The sequence below is a fragment of the Brachionichthys hirsutus genome, chromosome 12, assembly GCF_040956055.1.
Source record: "Brachionichthys hirsutus isolate HB-005 chromosome 12, CSIRO-AGI_Bhir_v1, whole genome shotgun sequence".
Classification (NCBI taxonomy): Eukaryota; Metazoa; Chordata; class Actinopteri; order Lophiiformes; family Brachionichthyidae; genus Brachionichthys; species Brachionichthys hirsutus.
In genome coordinates this window covers 9,146,543-9,160,414 of record NC_090908.1, presented here as the reverse complement: position 1 = coordinate 9,160,414, position 13,872 = coordinate 9,146,543, and the positions used below count along the sequence as shown (strand labels likewise).

Genomic DNA, 13,872 nt, shown 5'->3' with positions numbered 1-13,872 from the left:
GTGGCGTGAAGTGAGGCAGCACTGCTTACAAGCAGGCAACAGTCCCGCCAAGATGGTAATGCTCGATGCTTTGCACAGAAGGGGTTGGGCCGGGGCGGCATCATTGCCATTCAGTGTGGCAACGCTTGCAACTCATCTGCACAGTTTCTCTCACAGGAATCTTAAATGCAGCCGTTTCCACCTGCCGGCACGTCATTCTTCCACATTGTTTCATGTTCTGTAGAGTGACTAAATAAAACCAAAAGGAAAACAAATCCTCCTGGGACCAAAAAGCAAGAGAAAGTACTTGATGGATGCTTTGTAGTTCTGCCTGTGTCTAATACTTTCTAGTCGGGTTTCTTCAAACTGACATTTTCTATTTGAGCTTGATTCTTACACTGAGGAAGGCTTTATCAGGGACAGGAGCAATCTCTTAAGGGCTTGCTGCCCTCTGTTGGTTCTGAATGAAAACGATTGTCCATTCAAAACTATGCTCAAATATTGTGCCGCAGATATAATACATTTTTAGTAGTTTGACGGCATCCAACTTGATGATTGTTAAAACTTTAATTGTCTATTTCAACCCAAAATTACTCCAGCATGTACAAATGTACCTTTCCCAGAGACTGAGAAGCCCAGGCATGCTAAATGCGTCAGACACAAACGCTTTGATCTACTGGTGGAGGCGAGACCAAGTTTCCAGGCACAGCCCAAGTACGGGTTAAAGGGACACAAAATATTAGCATCCCAGCACAGCATTTACGTGAATGGTCCTCTGGAAAGTGACGTGCAATGATTGTGCATGGACCTCTAGTTTTGTAACATCTTGAACCTGCATCTCACATCCATTTGTGAATGCTTGACTGAGCCATAATTACCATTTAAAGAGGTGAGGTGAAAGAAATGGTTACACATGCTAGCCTGCTTTTCTTGATTCAGTGGAGCCAGAGTGACTCAACCACTGGAAGGTTTTAAGGCAAGATCAGGCTGATCTGCAACGCAGGATATTGGATTTTACATTCCTACAAGAATTTCAACAGGTATCTGGCTACAATGTGTGATGTGGCCACTATCTAGTCACACATGAACACAAAACATTTGTAATATTTATCTTTAGTACCTTCACACTATCATTACTTGGAGCAACTACATGAAATAATTAACTACAGCAGTAATATAAACCATTCATTCCCTTTTATTTTAAAAATCCAAACATTATGGTAAAGGGACAAAAACTACAAAGCTAGCATGGATATTTTACGTAATTAAAGGTCATTCTAGCATTGTAGCCAAAACCACTGTGGTTTGAAATCTCCATCATCAATAACGGTAATAACATCTAAGAACTGGCCACAATTTTTCACGCAACAGAATTGGCAGAAGAGTGAAATGAGATGACAAAAACAACTTTCAGGATATCATGGATACTTTGATGGGCCTTATTCCATAATAAATGTAATAACAGATACGGCACCAGAATAGATTCAATTTGTTATTAAAAAGGGACCGTCTGTAGAAAAAAGTTCCCCTTTGTTACAAGGGGATTTGATCTGTTTAGCTAAATGTGCCATTGTGACTCAGTCCCGGAGGAGAACAAAGAAGAGTACTGAGCACTGGTTCAAACAGGAAACATGTTGAAAATTAAAGCCAATATTAAAGCCCTTTGTAGATGTTATGAAGAGGTCAGGAACAGAAGCGGAAAAACCCTAATTAAGAGACAGGCTTTTGTGAGGAAAAGAAAATAATTGTTCTACTGCATCTGGTGCTTTATTTAAGTAGAAATACAAATCAACATGACAGAGGTCCTCAGTCTGCCTCCTCTTCTTCAGATTCGGACTCTGGAAGACAAGAATGACCGCATCAGCGCTATTCCCAAACATCAATGCACAATATGGATCGGCAACAACTGCACTTAAAGATCAACGGGGGTAAAGGAAGAAGCACTGGGCGCAATTATTCAGGGCAAATGAGCTACACCAGAGACCCGTGCCGTGTTTCTGGGAACCAAGAACAACATTTTGGGAAAGCAAAGAATGACTGAGGACCGGGAGGCTCACCTTCCTCCGCATTTTTGAGCCACTCCACAAACTTCTTCATCTGCTCCAGGAAAAAGCTCTTTCCTTTGGGGAGGTGGGCTTCAGTGTACCACTTCAGAATGGCCTCCTCACTCAACACATCCGCTTTAAGAAACAAAAGAAAAAGGGACAAAAATAAACAAGTGAAAATTGTACTCAACACGGTGCCAACAGCACATATGCGTTTCACAGGTGCTGGAAAAAACAAATGCCGTCAGGGACTTTGGTGACGTCAACACCAAGTTTTGATTATAATCTTTAGCCATCTGGCATCATTCACTCACAGCTACCCACTGTGAAATGAACAGTTCCCCCCACACATGTGAAGTTGGAGAATGGAGCACATAAAATGTACCTTTGTAGAGCAGAACAACAATATTCTGGAAGGTCTTCATGAAGTGGATGTTGTCATAGCAGTACTCCTGGATCTTCAGCAGCAGAGTAAGTTCTGAGAGGCCCTGGGAGGTAAAAGCTTTCAACAGTGGGCTGTATTGCTGCGAATGTAAAACAGGGGAACCAAAAGGTTTAGAGTTGTATGGAAAAATCATTCAAGACACTTTCTGACTATGTACATTTGAATGCCTTTGGGATAGCAAATCCATTTTCTCCTCTGTTAAGTTCAAAGCACGGATTTTGAAACATCTTGAAGGCATCTATCTATATGCGAGTTCAGATATCTTGTTTCCAACATTGTCGTGAAGTCAAGACACAGCAGAGCCATTCTAACCGAGAACTCACCTTCAAGAGTTTGATGGCTTGTTCTTTGACCAGTTCCTCCTTCTTGTTCCACTCCACAGAGCTCATCACGCTGGACCAAATGAGTCCAATCATCGTCTGCTCGGAAATGTTGCTCTTTTTGATCTCCTCTCGGATGTAGGTGATGATCTGTAAGACATGAGCAGCCGAGACGTAAAACCCCCGCCTCTGGCTGGACAAGGGGCTTTGGAGGAGGAGAGAATATTTTCAGGGTCACACGAGAAGAGACCGCTAATGAACAAGGAGGTGAGAATCTAAACAAAGGTCTTACATCTTTGAGGGGATCCCCGCGCGACATTTGCTCCTGCAGCTCTTTCTGTAGCTCCTTGCGAGCGCCTATTGACTGCTGGTTTCTGGCAAAGTCTGAAATCTCCTTGAGCCCAGCTTCAGTGAAGTACTTTGAGAAGTGCTCACAACTGCGCTTGTTGGCAGGGAACAGCTCCTGAAAAAGCCCAAAATTAAATACTGAGGCAGACTCTGCTCGATCGGACACGATTGTTCTTGAACTGCGCAAGTAATGAATACTGAAATAGCTTGAATACATGTAGATGATCAGTCTTATTTAGTGTCTGCCTCTTGGCTTTGTTACAGTTTCGCATGAAAGATGTCATTCTCACCATGAGCCTGTTGTCCATGCCAACCTTTCGCAGACTGGTGGCAACAGCGCCGATGTCCTTTTCAGAAAGCCAGGATTTGAAGAGTTTTACAGCAAAGCACGCAGAAACACCTGAACAAACGACGGAAGGGGTGTCAGCTGTTTCTCACAGACCTGCCAGGATAAAGTTAAGCCTGAATAATTCTCCTGTATCAACAACTTTGCAAAAGGCAGGTTTTAATCGGAAAAGATGTCCCCCAAGAATATACAAAATTAAAAAGCAGCTTACAAAATTACTGAAACGGAAAAAAAAAGTAGATCATGTCAATGACCATTTCATTGACATTTCACAAAGATAGTTAAAAGATAACTATCTTCCATCCATCACAATGGTATCAAAGGTAATGGCACCAAATGGTAATAGCCATCGGGACGTAGCAGTCCATTAGTCATAGTTTGCACTGTTCTACAAAACATTTCAAGCTTAAAACAAGCAGCTATATAAATGAGTTTATTCCAATTAAAATGTTCTGGTCTATGAAAGTGTTCAGGATGAATTTGAATGTATTAAATAATTACTCTCATTCGATCTAATCATTTCAATGCAACATCTATTTCTACTCCCAGATCATTGTCCTGCAACAAACAAAGCTCGGCAAGCCTTAAAGGCAGAGAAGAAGGTACCTTCTTTGACTAGGTTCTCGTTGAAGAGGCTGCTGAGAATGGCTGCAGAGAGATTGCCGTTGGCCAGAAGAATCCCCGTTAGCATGGCCAGCTTGTTGCGCTCAGACTCTGTGAAGCCCTTGAGAAACAGCAGCAGCTACCAACCACAAAGCAAAGAAACAGGCTGTAAATTTAATCAAACCAGGCACACCTTATGACTTTTTTTTATTTTTTATGAAACCATCCAAGTTCAAAGGTTTCGACCTGGACATGCACAATATGTTCTAGATATCTAGGAAATCAAACCTTTTTGATCTCGTCTTCAAACCCTCTCTCCAAGTATTTGTAGCGCCTGATGACTTTGTTAAAGACCTGAAAGTAAACAAAGTGTTTACCAACAGTTACACCAGCCGATAAACTAGAACTACATTTAACGTCCCTGTGATAACAGTGAAAACTGAGGGATAATTTATTGGTGCTCACCTGTGCATATGCCTGCATGGTTTCCATGTCCTCTTGTGCTTTGAAGAGACAGAACTCAGTGCAGGTCACCTCGTCTGACAAGGTTCCCCCTGGGGCTGAAAGGAAACACCGGATAGTACTTTAATTTACCTTTGTGTCAACGGTTCCATTAAAGTCAGGTAATATCACAATCTCTGTTCCAAGAAACTTTCGGACACACTGTAAAACATTGACGAAAAACAAGATGCGATAATTTCCAAATTCCTTTGAATTTCTGTTCCAACTGGAAGATCAATGTAAAGTTCTACTATTTCAGTGTCAGTGACTTTTGTAAGCAGGTAAATATACTTATTGGTAACAGGTGATATTAACATGACTGAAAGGAGCTCCCATTTTCGCGTTGTCGGCTTAAAGTGAAAGAAGACTGTTTCTCAACTCTGATGGAATTAAAGGATTTCATCAACAGTCAATGATGTCATCAAAAGACTCCAGAGAAGGAGCAGTCGACAACCAAGTCTGGATTCAAGTGACATTCGATCCGTAACACCAAATAAAAACTGCATTTTATGAAGCATATATTCCTTTATAGGCTCAGAAATACTCTTGTTAGTAAAACACAGTTCATTCATTCAGAAACCAATTATGAGATGCACATCTTCCTGCGGTAGCATTCCGGTGAGCTGGCTCTCATGGCTTGAGTAATCTCGACAGGTTTTGGAACGTCATAAGTCGCCATCCCTGCTATTTACCACATTCTGCTGCCTTACAACAGTGTAGCTTATGCGTAAAAAGGGCCCGGGCAGTAGACTGGCTTGCTTGCAGACCAGACTAGTACATAAATGAATATGCATGACATTATTATTATAAAGTGCCAAATATGAAAATATGTGCTCAACATGGATAGCATCGTTGCCTCACAAACAGTAAGAAGGTCACAGGATCAAATCCAACTTGCTGTTTCTTAGAGGAATTTTCATGTGCTCCCCTTATCAATGTGGGTTCTCGCCGGGTTTCCCGGCTTCCTCCCACCACTAAAAACCTGCAGCTTCGGTCCAGGTCGCTATTGCAAAATAGAATTAATCCACAATTAACTTACCTGGTTAAATAAAAGGTAAAAAAATAAAATAAATTAGACCATTGAACATTCCATTCCATCCATTCCTAAATCCCTCTCGGCGATAAATTAAGTGGCTTTTTTTTCTGATTCTATTTGAACAACTGATGTAGTATGTCAGTCAATAATTAAACAGAATTCCATGTTCAAAGCCTAAATAATTAGTGAATATTCATTACAAAAAACAATAAAGTTTATGAGCGTGAACATTATCTCATCTTTGCACTGTAGTCAATAGCATTGGAGAAAAAGAAAAAGGACTTGCTCATCATTGAAATTTGACGTGATGTCCCAACTCTTCTCCTTCATGAATTATTATGTGTGGTATTTACTGTCAATCACAGCAATACTACTCGCCTCTTAGTCATAATAACATTTGTACTTTTTAAATATATAATTTCTGCTTCTTACCCAGCATCCCACCGGCCACCAGGATGTCGAACAGGGTCTCAGCATAGCGCCGGTAGTCAAGTTTGGCACCAGAGGCATCAAGGAACTTTGCGACAGCGTCCAAATCAGTGCCAGTGTGATTCAGACCTTGTATAATGCTTTCCTGAAACTGGGAAGGGTCAAACTTCTCCTTTTCATCTGTGGAGAAGTAATGCATTTAGCAGAGTGTATCCAAAGACATAACCAAACCACAACAATACAATTCTCATTCATAAATCAATGCAATCACTCTTTTTCACAAGTCCTATAACACTTTGATGTTGTGTCTAATCCTTATTGTGCCCACTACCCTTTCCCCATTCCCAAATTCAGTTTTGAGACTAATCAAAAGAAGGCATTTACAATTGTAGGAGACTTAAAAAAAAAGCACCAGCTAATAAAGTCTCACCTCTTTTTCTGGTTTTGAAACGCTGGCCTGTTAGCGTAGGCTTCTGCTGCCTTTGATTACTCATAAAAAACACTCTGGAAGAAAAAATACATAGAAGACCAAGATGGCATAAACAAATATACTATTTCGCACGTGTGCTCATAGAATTAGGTATTCGGCAATGATGATATTTTTTAAACCGGAGCCATTTTAAATGTCCGACTAGTGTCCCGTTAGCTAAAACCGTTAGCTTTAGCTGCCTTTATTTCCCTATCGCAGGGCAACAGTACTCTAAATTATATACGCATCGCTTCGTCACATGAAACAAACACGAACATCATCTCACCGGAATCTTCTTTATGAGCAAGAACAGTCCGGGAAATAAAAACTAAAACCACTGTATAGCTTTGAACAATCAATTTCAGGAAAGGGAATATCTTTTTGTAGCGCATGCGCATTACGACGGGATTTTTTGTGGGTCATTGCATCTATGTGGGGGAGTTCTGCACATCAATTGTCAAGAAAACGGGGCAAACAAAAATGTCACAGTGACACTATCTTCTATTTTACCATGACATATGTATTTTTCTTTAGAGTATTTATACGTCTACTCTACTTAATATATAGGGCGTGATAATAGGAAGGCAGTGATTCCCCCCCCCCCCCCCCTATATTTTTCGAAGTCATTTCGTAGTCATTGAGTGAACGAGAGCGTCTTTTTCTAACCCTGCACAAAATAGCAACAAGACAAGTTTGTCGCTCCTCTCTTCAAATAGATGAGAATGATCGATAGTTAGTAGCTCAAATTAAACTGAGCCAACAAGTCGTTGCTAATCTAAAGTCAAAACACAGGAGGGGGATGTTGTGCTGCTGGGAAATCTCACTTTGTCGCGAAAACTCTTAAATCGTGGAGTTGAAATTCTCAAAATATTTCCTTTTAGGTTGTTTTTTGATGAACTGAACAAAACACGTTTAATCACCTTGCACGGTTTTGCAACACTCAACACTTTTATTAAGTAATTTTTACTGATAAAAAATGTCTGGTGTTCAGTAACTGGCGTTCTCAAAGCCTTTGAAAATGCCCCACACTACCTCGTGTGCTTAATTAGAAATAAAATAAAAATAAATCTTTAAATGTCCGATAACATATGAAAGCACCCCCCCCGCGTGCCGGAGGTGATTAAGGGGACGCTGGACTGACCCAGGGACGCTGTTCCAGCCACGCTGTTCCAGTCACCCCCCCGCGCCTGCAATCCCAGATCCATCCAGACTCCCAGAGCTCCATTCAAAGTGCCGACATCCGGGTGAGAGCCACGCTCGTTCAGCAGAACAGATCCGAGCTGAACTTTATCACAGCCGGGAAGGGCTTCTCCAGGAGCCGCTCCAGAGCCGCTCCAGAGCCGGGATACTGGTTTCTGTCCGCACCGTGGATTTAGGAGCTTGAGCAGATATAAAAGAGGCAAGTTTCACATCTTCTCTTGCTTGGCCGGGGACTGAAAAAAGGGGAGCGCTTGGTTTCCTTTGTCATCGTTTTGAACCTAAAACTTAATTACGTTGTTGCTGCGCTCGATGGCAAACTTTTCTCTGAAGTTAACTTTTCACAGGCGTCTTGCTTTCAGACCCATTCATACATTTCCTCTACGTGCAATAGAGGGGATTGTTATTATTATTATTATTTGTTGTATTGTTTCTTTTTCTCGTTGAGCAACATTGATGGACAATGTGGTCGCTAATTGTCCACAGCTGCTGTTTTTGTTTTTAAGCACAATATTTGCATTCGCTGCAGATCCACACGCACACGATCGTCCACTCTGTGCACGCGTTCGCAGCGCCGCCTTTTACGCGCAACCAAAACTTTGGTTTTCAACCGCGCTGCGCTGCACAGATGATGATTTTCATTTTCCATAACCCCGAAAATAGTTTTTCTGTCGCTGAAGAGAGTCAGTAAGGATGAGAATGATAGGAATAATTCACCAAAGTAAAATCCTGTTTAATTCAAATGGAATCCTCACTTTTCGCCAACAACAATCTGCGGGTTTATGATACAATAAGGTTGATGTCAGCTTTGAAGGTGGAAAAAGTGACTCTGTTGCCCTCGCTTTTAAGAGCTCTTAATGCTGCTGACTGGGGTAAATTGTGGCCAAACTTGGGCTCCCTGAATAAAACTCATTTTTTCCCCTTGTTGGAGTTTACCTGCTTTTCTCTCTGCTGAGATCCCCATGTGGGATTTAACCTGGATCCAATAAGAGCAACCAAGGAGGAGAAATCCTTGCGGTATAGAAAACAGTTTTGAAGGTTTAGGGAAAATCTGAATCACACTGAAATATATTTAAATATACTGTTTTATGACCTGGAAATAGATGATTATTTGGTGTTTAATGGAGGAAAGTAGCACACTGAAACTATTCATGGAACATTGCGTCACTCCAGAGGACTTGTTGAACAAATCAAATGATTCTCACATGAATGCGTTTAGGACAGACTCTACTATAAATATTCAACTTCTAACTCCATTTGTGAACTTAGAAATCCCAAGAGAAGAAAAGTCCTTTTTTTTTTTTAAATGTGGTTTTCAACAAATATGCCTCTGTCGTTTGGCCAGAGTCTCTCTTGTGAAAGAAGATGGGAACTTTATCGCTGCACTGATCAAACAGTGATGTAAGATGTGTGTGTGTGTGTGTGTGTGTGTGTGTGTGTGTGACTATCGTTTGCGTTAAGTTGTCAGATGCTTGAGAAAAGTAGCAAACCTTTAACTCGGACTTGGAGGACGGCAGCGTTTGGGGATGGCTGGCTCCTCCAGCTGCTCCCATGGGCGTGAGCTCATTGGCTAAAAGTTTTGAAGTCTGAACTTCAGTTTAAGATATGTATTTATTATATCCACTGTCTTAATGTGTTACAGTGGAAATGTGAAAACCTTTCTCTTTGCTTTCATGACTAAATCTTGTCATTCTTTTCTTCCGCTAATACAATAAACATGAAGGCTTTTCAAACAATCATATAACAAACAACAATCCTTCAACTTTTACGAGCCCATAATCTTCAACAAATGTTACTTTCAGAAGAAAACTCATCTATTATGTGACTTTACTTTCCTCTTATCTAAATCACATTTCAGCTGCGGCGTTAAAACGGCTTTGGGTCAGGAAGCTCACACCGTGTGCCTTCGGGGCGTTTCGGAGGTGGTCCGACTCGAACCCTCTTTCGCGATTAGGCTGCCTGAGCTTTAACTCCTCACCGGCTGATGACCTGACATTGTCAGAATTCAAATCCTCCCTCATGTACGGCACAGTCATCCTGACCCTGAGGGGGAGAAGCATCTCCGCAGCGTTCAGTCTTTACACTGCGGAGCGTCATGCTTGATTATTAGTGTTAAATGCTTGTGGAATTCTTTAATTGGTTTGAGACCCCCCCCCCGTCCAGACGGTTCTACTTTTGACAGAATACAGTCACAAAGGTGGTTTACAGCGTTTCCGAGATTGCATTTAAACTTCCAGTTTTTAACGTTTCTTGTTGTAAGCTGCTGATGCAGCAACTCGGTTAGCCATGTCGCTAACAATAGCGGCCACAATAGCTGACTTTAGTTTATGGGCTGCAAGGAGCCAACACCAGCAACTGATTTGTTTGCGGCCTTCTTGGCCTCTTTCACTTACTTGCGTCTTGGGATACTTTGGTCTTTTCTACGAATGCCTTTGGTCTCACTTGAGTCTTGCTGAGGAGCATAAAAAATACACAAATCTCTCGTGTGACATCGCGGGAACAGTTCCCACGTTGTCCATTCTCATGGACAAAAATCTGTTTTTAGTTTGCGAAGCTAACGGATCGTAACAAGTTGTAGCAGTCGCACGTCGCCCGCGAGTTTACTTTTTACACACTTAATTGATCCGTTATGTCGCGGCTGTTGGATCCTTTGTCATTGTAGTGTTTCTTGTATCTCCCAGCCTTGATGACTCCCTGTTTGTGCTGTATTGTAAATAAAGCTCCAGTGTTTGTTGGTTGACAGTTGTGTGTTGAAAACTCTTGTTTGATTTGTGCAGAAGACGGCAGTTACTCCACGGCTGTCATTATGTGTGCAGTTCACTCAGTCGTTTTCAGATCGTTCTTTTTGGTGTGAGTGGGCGTGGATGCCAGATTTGGTTTTATGCTCAATTTTTCTGACACATTTGACACACAGATCTAGACCCCGGGGGGGGGGGGGGGGGGGGACACCGGTGGGGCCTCGTCCTCTGTCTTCTCTGTCCTGTTCTTTGGCACAAATCCATGCCCTGCTGCTGCTCCACGTAGGTCGCCATCGTTGCCAGCGGCAGCCTGTGATGGCTTGATCCGTCAGACGTTTACAGACCATTACATTTCATAAAAGCTTTATTATGGTTTGTTTGCACATGGCCACAATAACGTGTTCTCTAACAAACCGCTCCCAAAGGTAGGGCTATACAATCAACTCTCTGCGTCGGTCACACAGTGGCCATTTCCTTCCTTGCAGGCCGCATGTCACCGTCGACTGCACGCTTGCTTTTCACGATTTGTGATGAAAATACAAATTGTTTGAACAGTTATAGTCAGTGTGAACGGTTTGTTTTTAATCAAGGACATGCATTCTAAATAGTAACAGCTGGTTTATTGGCTCCAGTTTATGTATTTGCAACTTAATTGCTCTACTACCAGCACGGCTGTCGAGTTGTGCACGATGGCTTCGCCCCTCGTCAAAGAAGAGAAAAGAGCAAGTGCTTTTTTCATGTTTCCTTGTGACTTGACTTTACCAACATGTAAAAAATAACTCATGGAACCCTGTTACACTTGCATGTTACCCCATCATTCCAAACAGGTTGCTGTTCATCCTCATGCAGCCATTTGAAATACGAATGTTTTTTGTTTTAACAGAATGTAATGTTTTTGTGAGTTCTGGTACACAGTCGGCTTTTAATGTGCCAAACATCAATGGTGAAACGGCAATCTGCCCTTCACAGGCTCTGGGCCAGTAAGAGGTGACGGCGTCCAGATGAGGGCATTTGAGCATACGCTTCAGTCCATCTCTGATTCATGAGATTTAGATTTGAGATTAATAAAGGCTAAACTGCGTGGGCGCATGACGCTTACTTCCCAAACATGCGTCAGAGAGATTTAATCAATCTCAGTCTGATGCAAAATGCATCAGAGAGATTGATAAAGCTGAAACCTCTTGATCCCGTTTCTGCTAGTGATTTATCAAAGGTTCCTACTGGGGTCATTTTAACGAATACTGAGAGTGCATTTAAAAAAAAAATTGTAATGACGCCAAGAGTATTTTTTTTTTTTGTCCTTTGTGTACACTGAGGCAAACCACAAGCAGCGAAGATAATCCCTGGTGTATTAATCAGGGCTGTCGGGTTTTCTCTCATTCTCCCTCTTTGGATCCGGTACAGCAGTTAGCAGCAGGCAGCAAGTCTTATTAATGGGGCCGTGTCACTGGCTGCCTAGAAGCCAGCTCTGAATCTGGGGTAGTGGGTTATCAGCAAAGGCGCTAAGGGCATCCTGCAGACAGATGCAATATGGCATTGGTCGGGGGGGGGGGGTTCTCTCTGGTCACCGACACGCTTCAACATGTGTTTTCACTGAGGTGTGTTCCAGTGGCTGGGGTAGTTAACTACTTTGTTTCAATTGGATTGGCCACTATTAGGTTTGACAGAATAATACATGCATTATCTGATGGGTTGAATAGTCATACTGAGTGATTCACCGTTGGTGGATGTCAGTATATTTACATGTACGGTACATAAATGCTAGTCTAATCAATTCTAGTTTATATCCCAGAATCACAAATTACAATTTGCCTCATAGGGCTTTACCATCTGTACAGTATTGCATCTATTTAAATGAATGTGGTCCTCGCCTCTATTGGGAATAAAAGAAAAAACACATTGCTATAGCAAAGCAGCAGCATTGCAAGGCCCGACGGAAAGAAGACGTACGGTGTGAAATCACAGAACAGGTAAGTGATGTAAAAAAGGAATGGCTTGATTAAAAAAAAAAAAAAAATTGCATTGCCAACATTCAAAACAGCTGGTAGAGAAGAGCGCTTACCAAGAAGACTTTGGCACGATGCCACCAGATCGGCACATCGCATTAGCTGAGAGGCTCAAAGCAACAGACGTCACTGAAATGCTGCGGGGGGGGAGCAAACAAATGCTTCTCCCTCGGTTCTGTACATCCCCGTCAGGCCAAACTGGGTGTCTTGCAGTCCTCTAGACATTTACATGCAAGTTTTAATTGTAGTATGAACTTTCATTTTTTTAGAACCCAGCTGTCTTTTCCCACTTTTCTCTTTGAAGATTGGTTTTCATGCTGAGCTTGAGCTTGAGCTCGAGCAGTGTTAGAACTGGAGTCTCACATCCTACTATAAGAAGCATGCAGGCAGGTTTTTTATGGGCCCTATAACGCCATGTCCTGCAGGAGAACAGACGCAGGGATGTTAAGCGGTACACAGGTTTAGGTTTTTTTCCTTCCAGGAATGCCATGCAACACAGTATTTGCTGCCTAAATTTGAAAGAGGGGTTTGTGCTAAATTTGTGCAGCTTTGACCCACTTGGTGAAGGCTGTCCAGCAGTCACTTCATCTGATTTCTACTCCCGTCGTTGCTTTAATTTGTTGGAAAGCATTTCTAAAAAAAAAAGGCTTTTATAAATTTGTAGATTTCTTCTATTTTATTTCTCAACCTTCCTGTTTCTGTTCTGTTCTGTTCATGCAAAAAAACGTTTTTACAAGGAGGCAATGAACTATAAATGGCTGCATGGCCTCATCTGTCTTTGACAACAGCAGACAGCAGGTCTTTAGTACTGCAAAGCCCCCGTATCGAGGTCCTGAATCCATTCTAGGCCCCTCTTTTATCTGCGGCCCTGCAGCATTGGATTATTGTCCCAAAGGACATGGGAAGGCAACACTGGACTGAAAACTGCCACAGACAGCAGTGTCTTTGTCATGGCGCTCTCCGGCACAAATTCTTCCCCAGCTGCAAATAATATATTGATGCAATAAGCAATCTGGGTCGGGGGGTGCTATGAAGCACTTCACTGTTTTTTTTTTTTTGTAGGGCCGTTTGGATTTAAAAGAAACACGGAAAAGGGCACGCATTCCAGCTGTGCAGAAAATCACAGGTCAAGGACAAAGTTCCTCAGTTATGTAATTTCCTGTGGGACGTTCTCACATGTGTTGCCACAGTAGAACGAGACTGAGTCGCCGATTAAAAGGCCCTCGCTCCTCTGTCGGAGCAAAGCCACTGCTGTACAAACATGCCCAACCCGGAGTTTATTTACACGGGCTAAATTTACGACTGCTTATTTTCTGCTGAGAGAATCTTTAAATATGCTGCTGAAGATCAATGGAAAAGCTACACGATATAAAGGCCCAGTAATATAGTACAGTGATCGGGATTACGAAC

The 13,872-nt window shown here is 42.2% G+C and overlaps 1 protein-coding gene across 1 annotated transcript; it reads right to left on the bottom strand.

The window, feature by feature from the left end:
- Nucleotides 1–1,164: 1,164 nt before the first annotated feature.
- On the bottom strand, nucleotides 1,165–6,877 carry LOC137902100 (eIF5-mimic protein 2-A). Its single transcript, XM_068746156.1, has 12 exons — nucleotides 6,808–6,877; nucleotides 6,483–6,556; nucleotides 6,056–6,232; nucleotides 4,552–4,646; nucleotides 4,375–4,440; nucleotides 4,090–4,225; nucleotides 3,428–3,537; nucleotides 3,082–3,252; nucleotides 2,793–2,939; nucleotides 2,410–2,548; nucleotides 2,037–2,159; nucleotides 1,165–1,817 (listed from the first exon to the last, which is right to left on the bottom strand). The coding sequence occupies exons 2-12, from the start codon at nucleotides 6,544–6,546 to the stop codon at nucleotides 1,786–1,788; spliced, it is 1,260 nt and encodes a 419-aa protein (XP_068602257.1). The 5' UTR covers nucleotides 6,547–6,556; nucleotides 6,808–6,877; the 3' UTR covers nucleotides 1,165–1,785.
- Between the last annotated feature and the right edge of the window lie 6,995 nt (nucleotides 6,878–13,872).

Bases quoted from the DNA above. Each gene is read 5' to 3' on its own strand.
- LOC137902100 (XM_068746156.1), bottom strand. From the start codon at position 6,546: ATGAGTAATCAAAGGCAGCAGAAGCCTACGCTAACAGGCCAGCGTTTC. The intron at 6,233-6,482 runs GTGAGACTTTAT...ACTTCTCCACAG, and splicing joins TTTCAAAACCAGAAAAAGAG to ATGAAAAGGAGAAGTTTGAC. The intron at 1,818-2,036 runs GTGAGCCTCCCG...CTTGTCTTCCAG, and splicing joins GCTCAAAAATGCGGAGGAAG to AGTCCGAATCTGAAGAAGAG.